The sequence below is a fragment of the Acomys russatus genome, chromosome 25 (assembly GCF_903995435.1).
Source record: "Acomys russatus chromosome 25, mAcoRus1.1, whole genome shotgun sequence".
Lineage (NCBI taxonomy): Eukaryota > Metazoa > Chordata > Mammalia > Rodentia > Muridae > Acomys > Acomys russatus.
In genome coordinates, this window is record NC_067161.1 from 9,996,748 (window position 1) to 10,009,247 (window position 12,500).

Genomic DNA, 12,500 nt, shown 5'->3' on the forward strand with positions numbered 1-12,500 from the left:
TCTTGTGAAGGTCAAGTTTTGTTTTTGTTGAGTTTAATCTCTCACAGACTTTTGAATTCTTGCCATGTAGAATTTTCAGTTCATCAAGGTTATTTAGCCCTATTTCTTATATGTTTTTCCACCCTTGCTCAACCATACTATCTATTTCTAAGTGCATTTAAAAAAAATTTTTTTTTCCTTTTACCTACGACCACCCATGCTTTGCTTTGAATCCTCAAGGCATGTATATTTTTTCCTGGCTTTATTTCTTCTTGAAATGTCAGAGTTCTCATATCTTGTTGGAGCTCGCATAGTTTTATTTCTTTTTGTTTTAAAACACTTTTGATTTGTTGAGGAATGATTCTCTAAAGTCTGCAACTCTGTGATTTTTTTTAGTGTATTCAAGGTTGTGTAACTGTCACCACAATTTTATTTGACAGGTCCACCACCCCACAAAGGAAACCTCTATCTGTTGGCAGTTGTCCTAGAGCAGGCTTGGCTCACAGCCCCTTCTGCTCACTTAAGCCCCGTTGTCTGATAGTATTCCATAGTAGTTAGCGCGACCCTCCATTTCCCCTCATGCTTATTTAACTCACTGCTAAAATGCCTCGGTCCCTTCAGAACACCGTGTCACCCCCTCAGGCCCTCAGCCGACACCAGGCTGCTTTCTGTCTTTACCAGCTCCCCCATTCTGAGGCACATTTCACTGAAACGGAACCATTTGTATGCGACCTTCTGAAACTGGCCTTTTTTCCACCAAGGAACCAATGACTTATTTCTTTTTCCAATATATTCTCTTGTTTGTTTTTGCCTTCACTTACTTGTTACGTGTTCTTAGATTGACTTATTCATTTGCAGTGCTAAGCCTGGAGAACAGGGCCTTGAACATGCAGGGCAGACAGCCCACAACTGAGCCTCACTCCCCTTCTATAACTGAGCCTCACTCCCCTTCTCCACTTTTAACTTCTAGTCTTTCTGGAATCTATCTTCCATATGTCTGTTCCATATGTAAATCCCTGGGAACAGCTGGGCATGGTGGCACACGCCATTAATCCCAGGACTCTGGAGGCAGAGGTAGGCGGGTCTTTGTAAGTTCGAGGCCCAACTGGTGTACAAAGAGAGTCCAAGACAGCCAAGGCTACACAGAGAAACCCTGTCTCGAAAAACAAAAACAAAAAACAAATCCCTGGGAACAGAAATGGGCTGAGGCACCTTTGCAGCTGCCCAGGGAGCCTTGCCTCCTTGTAGACACCAGTAAATTAGTCTCTGTTTCTCTCAGTTACTGACTTTGCCCCTAAGCAGTCTGGACTGACAATGGGGTCTAGCCCTGTAAGCCCTGGGGTCTCACGGGGTCCCTGGGCCTCCATCCTCTCTTGTGCTGCGCACTCATTTTAAAAGCATTAATGACTTCTGAGGATATAGTCATCAGGAGCCCGGGAGCCGTGGATGCTCTCTTCTTGGAGATTGTGTCGCGTTTGCCCACGGTCCTCCTCTTCGCTGCCAGGCCTCTCACTCTCCTGTGAGTCATTCATGTCCATCCTTAGTTTTCTTGGGTTACTCCTCAGCACTCATTCAAGGTCCACAGCCGCCCCGTGAGGTGGCATCACCACTGTGTTGTAGTATTTCCACTTCTACTATGGTCAGCGTGTTCATCAGCCTCCATAGCTGGAGCACGGTCTGTGTTCTGGCCCTCAGCCCAGGTCCCGATGCTCAGTGAGGATGCTGGGTAAGGGAATGAGCCCGTGGATGAGTGGGCTGGGGCACGTAGGCGGCTGTGGTGTGCTCAGTGTGGTCCCCCAGAGTCACTGCTCCTGCAGCCTGGGCAAAGACTCCCGGCGCTGAACTGCCATAGCTCAAGGCTGGTTTTATTATTTCGACTGTTGTTAAAAGATGAAAAGAAAAATTTTTATCAAACTTTTGCTCTTAAGCAGAAACATTAAAAAGATAAAATGTTTTATAGCTCTTGGTGATTTGATAGGTTAGGAGTGCTTTTAATCCTTATTTTCCTTATTGACCAATTGAACTTTGGCTTAATAAATAATCTTCATTTTCCTGGGGACAAAGGGAAGAGGTATTTTAGAATGTTTATGAGCAGTCTGAGCTGATCGCCTCTCTTGTGTTTATTGTTTTAACTCATTAGTGATGTCAGCCTCTAGGCATTTGTTATGTTGTTCTTTTAACCCCAAGTCCCCTCTCAAGCACATTTCCTGGCTCTTCTTCCATTTCTGCTCTTTCTGGTGCACTGACCGTCAAGTCCGCAGATTCCTGGTGACTTGAGGACTTCTCGCTCCAAACAAAAAGGCCCCCACTGAAAAAGGCAGGATAGAAGGCGCTAGAACCAGTCTTCTTTTCTAAACTGAACTTTGTCGTTCATTCATATACTCAGTCACGAAAACTGATTGCTAGTGTCTGCAAGACAGGGTTTTTGTCCCCCCAAGAACAGGATGCTGCACAGCCATCCTTGGTACTGTTGGGGGATTGGTGTGAGGATTCCTGTGTGCACCAAAACAGGAGGATGCTCATGTCCCTTACGTGAAATGTCATGTTTTCATATAATCTATACCTTGTTTTACACACTTTAAATTATCTCTGGGTTACTCATAATACCTCGTATCCTATTATAAGTGCTATATAAATATTTGATACACAGAATTATCTAAGCAATAGGCAATAAAATGCCTATGTATGTTCAATATAGGCACAACTTTATTTTGTTGTATGCATATGTGATATGCATATGTCTACGTGTTTGTATGTGTGAATCCATGTGCATGCATGCATGTGAATATCTAAAGTTGATGTTAGGTGTCTCTTTCCATAGCTTCCCACTTTATTTATTGAAGCGATTGAACCCAGAGCCATCAATCAGCTAGATTAGTTAGCTGGCTTGCTCTGGGGATCCCATCTCTGCCTCCCAAGTGCCAGAATTACAGGTAACTGCTACATCTACCTCACTCTTAGTTGGGTTTTGGGCATCTGAACTCCAGTCCTAAGGAGGCATTTTATCCACTGAGCCATCTCTCTAGGTCCCCAGATAAATTTTTCTGAAAAAGTATTTTTTTGAGCCACAATTGAATCCATACATGAAGAATCCACAGATGAGGGGGGCTGACTATACTTAAGAATACTTGGGGGATAGAATGATGGCTCAGTGGGTAAGAGATCTGGCTGTGAAAGCACTGGAATTGGAGTTCACGTCCCTACCACCCACAAAATAAGCTAGATGTGGCTGTAACCTCAGCGCTGGGGGAGGGGTGAAGGCTGAGATGGGTGGTTGGAGGCAGGGTTGCTGCTGCCTTAGATCTAGGTCAATGGTAGACCTTGTCTCGGGGGAATAGATGGAGCAGGATGGAGCAGGATTCCCAGTGTCCCCTTGTGGCCTCTGTGTGTATGGATCACAACACACACACACACACACACACACACACACACACAGAGAGAGAGAGAGAGAGAGAGAGAGAGAGAGAGAGAATGCTTAAGGAAAGTTGGGTCTAGAATCTTAGCTGTTAAGGAGGCTGAGGCTTGGGTTACAAAGTGAGATTGAATCCAGCTTAAGCAGTTTAGTAAAACCCCATCTTAAAATTTGGGGGGGGCGGGAATGGGAAGTGGGAGAGTCTTCTAAAGCCCCATTTCTCCTCAAGGATTTTTAGGCAGTTAATGGTTCCTGGGAGAGGAAGAGAATTTTCCTTCTTTGCTTTTGTGTAGGCACTGGTAAGCGGCCAAACTTCTATAAATAACTACTCACCTGTGGTCTTGTAAGCAACCCTAATTAAACTCATTAGGTTACCAAAAACCCAGTACAATAAAATAAAAGATACAAGGAATCAACAAGAGAGGGTAGTGGTGGCGAATATGATCAAAATCCATTATACACACATACAAATGTCAAAGTGTCACAACGGAAACCATCGACTACGATTAATGCATGCTAATAAAACACATTCTAAGTAGTATAAATGGGCATGGCTCAATGGGAGAGCATGTACTGGCTCCAGGGTACCATCTCCAGTGTGGAAGGGAAGGAGGGAGGGAGCAAATAACCAAGGAGGTGGTGAACCACAAGAAGCCCTCCATACGAGTCCTCTCACTGGGTTGGAACACGTTAGAAAGTGCCTCCCCTCCCTGCAGCCCTGCAACGTGAAGCTGATAGCAGATAGGAGTGTTGCTGGGATTAAAAAAAAAAGAAAAAAGAATTACCAAGAAAGATTTCAGGAAATACTTCAAGTTATTCTCCCATTTATGCACATTTAACAAAACAGATGCTCTGTCTGCCTAATTTTGGCCTTTGAGCCCAGACGAGCTGATCTAGTCGTAGCAGAAGCAGGCGTCTGTGAGTGTGGCTCCCCACAGATCCTAACGCTCAGGCCTGCGACTTCCACGGGGCTCAAGCCCTGCAGCTCTTTTCTCACTGTGGATCTTACTGGACAGCTAAACCTACCTTTCTGTTTCATGCTGGGGTGGGTCCCTCTAGCGTGGGCAGCAGGATTCACTTTAAATTTGCCTCTCTGTGTTAAAGCATAAATAAAAAGATGCTGATTTTATCTAGCAGACTCCCCTGCTGTCGATGCCTGTGTCGGGTTGATGTTTGTGCAAGAGCAGGATCGTGTCTACAGGTTGGTCATTCTGAGTTCCCCAAGAAAGACCCAAGTGAGACACAGAGTGGAAGCAGCTTGTGCCTATTTTCCTATGGAGAAGGAGCGTGGAAAGGCTCCTGATGAGGAGCTGACACCTTGTCGGCAATAGCTGCCACCAGCAGGCATACAGTGCACTTACACTGCTGCGAAGGCCTTCTGTGTGGTCCTTTGCAGTGTCAGCCCAGTCTCTTCTCACAGGGTGATCCTCTTCTCAGCCTCATCCCATGGACCAGAAAACAAGATGAAGGCCAGGGCTAGTGGCTCCTACCATTAAGACGTGATGGCGCCTGAGCCTCATGCTAAGGGCTTCTCTTCAAACGTCAGCCCTTATGCTGTATTGGCTGCCTGACAGAGAAGCATTGCCTGCCGCCACCAGCACCTTTCTCACCCTGTGTCTGCCTTCTCCACGGCCCCTCACTCCTCCTTCCTTGCTTCTCTGTGGCATCCATGGTGCAGACTCTGGTGGCACCCATGGATGAGTGTACTGCAGGGCAGATGCTCTTCCGGCTGCCCAGGCATGCACACATGCGCGCGCGCGCGCACACACACACACACACACACACACACACACGCTAAGCTTAGTGCCATCTGTTTACTACACCTGCCAAAGGTGCTTTTATTGGAGGGATCCCTACAGACTATTCTAGAAATACCCACTGTCTGGGGATGGGTGCCTGGGCTGACCTCACTTGGAGGACATGCCACTCAAGAGGCTTTCTGTCCTAATCTGAGGTGCTGCCATAACAGTATACCACAGACTGGGTGATAAGAAGAAGAGAATCCGAAGGCTTGTGAGTCTCAGATCAAGGCCTTAGCGCTGGTTTGGTTGTCTGGTGAGGGCTGTATCCTGAGGGGAGGAACTACCATCACTGGAAGGACAGGCTGTTCCAGGGCCACATAAAGCCTTTCTAAGAACCTCAGTCCCATCCACAGGGGAGGAACTCCCGGAGGCCTCACGGCTACTTGTAGCTGCCCCTCCTTACTACCATCTGTAGCAGCCTTTCCGCTTTGGAGAGGACATGTTCAAGGTATTGTCCCTCACAGTCCTGGAGTTGGTGAAATACCCACTGTTACCTCACCTCCTCATCTGTCATCTGGGCTCCCTCTTCAAGTGGTAGATTCCATACATTTCCCAACCGTAGCTCATGTGTCCTCTTGTCCCTTCTGTGTCCCCCATAGTATACTGTAGACAGGAAGTGCTTTGTGAGTGAACTGAGACATGCTATTGCAAACACCAAGCAACAGCCCACCCCAGGGAGGCATGCTTTGTGTCTGTGAGGGCAGAGCCAGACAGAGTGTGCTCCACCTTGGGAACTTAGAGCCAGGCTCAGGCTCAGGGCTCTGAAGGTGCGCTTGCCGCATTCTCTTGCAGTGCAGTTGGGCAGTTTCCTGGACAAAGGACCCGGCCTGGTGGTGTGATCACCCCCACAGTGGGACTGTTCCTTATAATTAACTCTCAGGGATGGGTATTTACAGATCAGAACCAAACCAAGTAGCCTGTGGAGCTGGCCTCCAGCCTGTCCTGCTTCCCTCACACAGCAGACATGAGGTGCTGTGTGGAAGAGATGGTTAACATTTATTTTAGTTGCCAGAGGTAAGGCATGCGGCCAGCCATTCTTCAGGGCAAACATGATAGAAGTAAACGGTGCCTCTGCCTGGGAAAACAGAGGAAGGCATCGTCACCTGTGGCACGCACATTTTCACCGCACTTCCACCTTGCGGGAGTGTGTTGTCCACCCACAGAGGACGAGAGCCAGCTGCATTTCAGCCAACCGTGGTTTCGATCTGTGCTGATTGTAATTTTTATCCACCATAGGTTTGAAGACATACCTGATATCGGGTCAGAGAGCCAAGGAGTCTCACTGCAGCTGTGCAGAGGCCCTGCTTTCTGGCTTTGAGGTCATTGACGGCTCACAGGCGTCCTCAGGCCCTAGGGGACAGGGGACAGCGTCGCCAGGGAGTGTCAGTGACTTGGCGCAGACTGTCAAAACCTTTGATAACCTTAAGGTTAGTTTTTTTTTTCTTCCTCTCTCTCTCTCTCTTCTACAACTTTGTAGTAATGCTACAGTAGAATGCATGAACTAATAAATACCCTATGGCAAATGACTCAGGATGCCTTTCAACTTAGTTTCTATAATTTAAGAATTTAGTATAAAGTTAGTTACAGTGTGCATTTTAAAAATTTTTACACACCTCCATTTCCTCTCTGTTTTGCATAAAAATATTTCTGATTTGAGTTTAGTTAATTTTCCTGCAGCCTATGGTGTCTTTGGGGACCTCTCAAAGGCAATGATGATGTTGGTGTGGTAATTTTCCTCACAGCGTGTTGGAGAGCGGAGCTCTGTTTTATTTTGGAGGCCACCTTAAATACTCTCCTGATTCTTGAAATCCACAAATTTGCTATTATCTTTTTTTTTTGCTATTGTTTTGTTTTTTGTTTTTTGAGACAAGGTTTCTGTGCATAGCCCTGGCTGTCCAGGAACTAGCTCTGTAGACCAGGCTGGCCTCAAACTCACAGAGATCCACCATTAAAGATGTACACCACCACTGCCCTGTGATTTTGTAATTATCTTTTTTTTTTTGGTTTTTTCGAGACAGGGTTTTTCTCTGTAGCCTTGGCCATCCTAGACTCACTCTGTAGACCAGGCTGGCCTTGAACTCACAGCGATCCGCCTGCCTCTGCCTCCCGAGTGCTGGGATTAAAGGCGTGCGCCACCACTCCTGGCTTGATTTTGTAATTATCTTAACTCGTGTTGGTATGAGTGAATCTTGTGATGTAGTTATGTGAGCAAAAGAGCATTGGTGAGAACATTCTGGAATTTTGTTACTGGAGCAGAGGTCTCCTTATGACTGTTTAGAAGTGCCTGTTTCTGGACTGACATGTCATTAAAAACTGCTAAGGAATTAATACGCTCAACCTTGGCCATAAGACATTTTTCTCATTGTGAGCTGTTTTTCGTTTATCACATTGGATTTAGTGTGCCTACGTATGCCTTCTGTTTATGTTTTTACTTTTACTTTATTCATTCTCTGTGTCTTTGTCTGTCTGTCCTCTGTATCTGTCTGTCTGTCTGTCTGTCTGTCTCTCTCTCTCTCTCTCTGTGTGTGTTTTCATGGAAGCCAGAGGTCAACCTCTATTGTCTGCCCCCTTTAAAAACAGAGTCTCTTTAGGACCTGGGCCCCTCCAATTACAATTAGAGCAAACTGAAAGGCCCTGTCTCTGCGGCCTCAGCTCTGGAGTGTAAGGATGGGCGTGTCATCAGGCCCAGTTTGTCATGGCTTCCGGCATCAAACTCAGGTCCTGGTACTTACACAGCAAGCACTTTCCTGACAGTGCTTCCTCACCCTTCTTCCGTTTATTTTCATGTTTAAATAACTGCTGTTTCCATTTCTTAAAAGAAAGCAAGATGCCTCTAATAGTTCTTTGCTGCTTGGAGCTTTCAGATAACAAAACAGTGGGTGGTGGACTGTGGTGACAGCTGCTGTCTAGTGTGGCTTACCTACATTTGTTAGATTGGAAACCTAGCTGTGTGTTCACAAGCTTAAGATTTTTTTTTTTTTTTTTTTTTTTTTTTTAATATAGGGGCTGGAGAGATGGCTCAGTGGTTAAGAGCACTGCCTGATCTTCCAGAGGTTCTGAGTTCAATTCCCAGAAACCACATGGTGGCTCACAGCCATCTATAATGTGATCTGATGCCCTCTTCTGGCCTGCAGGTGTACATGCAGGCAGAGCACTCAAACACACAAAATAAATAAATAAATCTTTTAAAAAAAGTTTTTGTAGACTGGGTACATGGTGGCCTATATCTATAATTCCAGCCATCAAGAGGCTGAAACAGGAGGATTACTGTGAGTTTGAAACCAGCCTAAGCTAGAGAGTAAGACCCTTTCTCCAAAAGACAAAAATAAGGCTAACTTTACAGTGTGGCAATCTGCTGATGTGTCAACCTTCTGTTTGTGAAGATGCTGGACTTCAGTGCCCATCATCTGATTACGCCTGATTGCTGTGTCCAGGGTTATTGAAAGCATTTGCTTATCATTTTACTCATGTGCTTTACAATCCAATGAACCCTAACAGTTCATAGCCAACAATCCTGGATATTGGGCTGTACTGCATATTGCCAGCTCTGACCTCTGCCTACTAGCACTTCTGCCACACATACCCTCTCCCCAGCTGTGCTAACCCAAAATGTCCCCATTGTTACCCAGTGTCCCCTGGGAGAGAAGGGAAAGGAATGCTGAGCTGCTACTACCCTGAGCTACAGCCTAGGATGGTTGAGTTGGACCACTGTGTATGCAGGGCAGTCAGGTTATGACTTTCCCTCAACTGCCTGCCTTAGAAGTGGAGACAGACCCTCTACGGCGTCAGCAGGAGGGACTGTCATGTTCCGGACTGGCTTAGCACAGGCAGAGAAGAATAAAAGAATGTGGCTTTTCTAAAAGTGTTCTTTTTGCATGGGGAAAAATGGCTTCCCCCAGGCTACAAGCTGAGCCATATTTAAGAAGGTCAAAAATCAAAAGGAATGGCTTGTGTTCATCTGCCTGCTGGGCATGCGTGGCAGAGTCCCCCCCCTCCCCCAACAGACTGGCAGCTCTGGTGTCAGGGGTTCTAGGCTAAAATGCCTTAAGACAGATTTCTCTCCTCTTGAAAGACCTTTTTTTTTTTTTTTTTTTTTTTTTTCTAGTTGTAAAATTTATTTTGATCTAAAGGGCACAACCTACTTAGTATATTCTATTGCCGTGTACCCATTTCCAAACAGCGAGTTTCCTGGAAGCGGAATACAGAGTCTGTCAGGTTGACTGAACTGCCAAGGCGTTTGTGAAAGAGGGGAAAAATGATCATCACACCCCTTTCAGTGGGGAAGGAGGAGTTCGTTCATGAAGTATAAATACTTTCTGGGTTCTGGGTGGATAGTTTTGCCACGTGATCAGGAATTTTCAGACTAGGACTGTCCCAGAACATTATTTGGATTCCACATTTGGGGTATACAGAACCAGAAGAGATGAAAGGCAGTCTACGTGATGGAATCACTACCACCCAGAGCCCCTCTTGCAGCCCCATCTCCCCAGCATGAGGAGAGAGCACGTATCCAGTCCTGAGTACTCAGTAGCACTGTGTGACTGTGTGCTGTGTGCCGTATGCAGTGTGCCATGTGCCGTATGCTGTATGCCGCCGAGTAATCAGCCCTATAGATCCTCGCCTGAGGAGGAGATGTTATAAAATGCCAGTGGTCTCCTCTGCATTCTTTGTGCCAGTTTCTCTAGTACACCTGTCAGTGCCATGAACACGTGACATTGTTTGTCTTGGTATATGGTCTGCCCTATGTGAGCTGCTTCATTGCACTAGAATCCTATGCAGGGTCTGTTTACTTCCCCTGCTTTCTCCCTGGTCAGGGACGGCTCCATGGAAGAGAGTAAACTCCTTGTGAATTTATGTTCAGGTACCCCTAAGAGGCCTAGCATAAAGCGGGGTCTCAGGAAGAACAAGGTGTGAGATACTTGTGAGTTTCTGAGTCAAGCAACCCAGACAGGGTTTCTCTAGCCAGCGGCTGCATCGGCAACCATTGCTACCTGTTCCAAGAACTGAGAAATCGGAGATGTGTTTGGGAGGCAGCCTCAAACTCAGAGTCCTCCTGCGGCAGCCTCCTAAGTGCTGAGAGTAAAGGCATGCAGCCGTGCGCCTGACACCCCTTCCCACGTTTGTAAGTCAGAAAACATTTTTCTTTTCTTTCTTTTTTCTTTCTTTCTTTCTTTTTTTCTTTCTTTCTTTCCTTTTTGAGGCAGGGTAGCCCTGGTTGTACTGGACTCACTTTGTAGACCAGGCTGGCCTCGAACTCACATTGATCCACCCGTCTCTGACTCCCAAGTGCTGGGATTAAAGGTGTGCACCACCACATTTTTAAGGGAAAATTTGAAACCCATGAGATGGCTCAAAAGGAAAAGACACTTGTCACTAAACCTGACAACCTACATTCGGTCCCCAAGACCCTCATGGTGGAAGGAGAAACTGACTCCCACAAATTGTTCTGGTTTCCATCTGCACACCACATTCTGCATACAGCATAAATAAAAACACGGAACAGAGTATGTATATTAATTGAAATGGAAAGATATGCATAGTGTCATTTATTGAATGTTATCGGATATGTGGTGCTGTGCATAAGTAAAGCTTCCCAAAATACTAAATACTTCCCTTAGTTTGTATTTCTGATAGAATATTCCCACAATATAGTAACAATCCACTGAAACAAATTTAGACTTTTTTTTTTTCCTTTTTCTTTTTTTAAAGATAGGGTCTCATGCAGCCCAGACGGTCCCAGAACTCCTGGTCCGTCTGCCTGTGCTTCTGGAATTACAAGCCTACGCCACTGTGCTTTGCTGAACCTAATCTATCCTACACTTGACTTTTTTTTTTTTTTATACCAACCTTAAGTTTTTAAGCTCAAAAGTCCTGTAGGGCTGAGGAATTAAATGAAAAGTTCAGTAATTAGTGTTCTTTGATTCTGTACAAGGTGGCTTTGAGGTCTGTGTCTGAGTTTTACAGTTGTTTGTTCACGGTTTTGCTGCCAGTGTTCCTGAACTGTCTGTTCCCTGTTCTCACGTGTCCGTGGAGCCTCTCTTTTCTCTGATAATTGCTGCTCTGTGTTTTCCTCTAAGGACTCGCTTCTACTTACCTCTAATATCTTCTTAGCAGAAATCATCTGTTTTGAAAGTGTTCCTGCCCATACCTAATCCATGTTTTTAAGTAACAAATCCCTGGCCACAGATGACATGGTGACGTCTTCCCATTGTGGACCCCCAGTGTGTGGTGGTTAGGGTCAAGTAGTTGTCTGCTTGGACTTGTGTTTACTTCATGGCTTTCTAACTGTGTGACAATATGGGTGAGGCCCATCTCTTCTCTGCCTTGGCTTCCTCTCGTGTAGAATGGAACTTACTGTTTCTGCTTTATGGGTGTTTCTGAGGAGGAACACACTGACACAGTGGGAGCCCAGTGGTTGATGTTTGTTGTCCTGGAGTCAGGCTTACCCAGCCAGCCATGACCAATGTGGTAGTGGATGCTTCTTCTAGTACCAGGGCACATTGGTAACTAGGCAGGAATCAGTAGACTAAACAGGCAAATCCAGGACCTCGCTGATGTTTCTGTTGCCCAAAGAGGCTTCCCTGTGGCAGTTATGAAAAGGGACAGGTGTTGACTTCAAAATGATTTATCTTCCATGGGAAATAGCCATGAATAAAAACAAACAAACAAAAACCCAGCAACCCTACTTTATAGCTTTGTGCCGTGTATTCTGGCCATAATTAGGGCGAACGCATTGAAATGTGATAGAAACAAATGAGAGTGGACCCTGTGCCTTAGAGGCCTAGTTGTGGTTTTTCCTTCAGAGCCCATGTCCATCAAGGGGGAGGGGGAAAGGTGAAGCGTGCTCTTGGTGAGTTTCCAAAGACTCTCGGGTTACCCAGGCAACCGCCAGCAAACTCCTTGGCCTGTAGGCATGCTGTTTAGGGGGTTGTAGCACTCCCTGTAGTGTGCATGTGCCAGTAGACCCACTCAAAGAGCCAAGATGGCAGTTATGGCAGCTTGGGTCATTTCAGGTGACCAGAGTCCAGCAGCTCAAAGCGTCAGGATTGTTTTCAGACAGCCAAAGGAAAGCACCATGGTAGTCAGGGGCCAGGAGCCCTTGAGTCAAACCTCAGTGTCCACAAGACATTCAGAAGGCTTATATCTTTTTTCTTTGAGTTTGTGTACACATGTGTGTTGTGCGTGTGTGTATGTGTGATGTGCATGTCTATGCATATGCATACAAATGTGTGTTCTTGTGTGTGCGTGTACAGCAGGCAGTGGAGGACACTCATTGCCTTGCTCTGTCAATTCCCACTTCATCCCCT

At 46.0% G+C, this 12,500-nt stretch overlaps 1 protein-coding gene across 1 annotated transcript in view; it reads left to right on the forward strand.

The window, feature by feature from the left end:
• Adcy9 (adenylate cyclase 9) overlaps positions 1 to 12,500 on the forward strand; it is a 131,878-nt gene that overhangs the window by 76,145 nt on the left and 43,233 nt on the right. Inside the window, exon 3 of the mRNA XM_051167580.1 lies at positions 6,430 to 6,620. Within this exon, the coding sequence (XP_051023537.1) occupies positions 6,430 to 6,620 (191 nt within the window). The remainder of the gene's footprint in view (positions 1 to 6,429; positions 6,621 to 12,500) is intronic.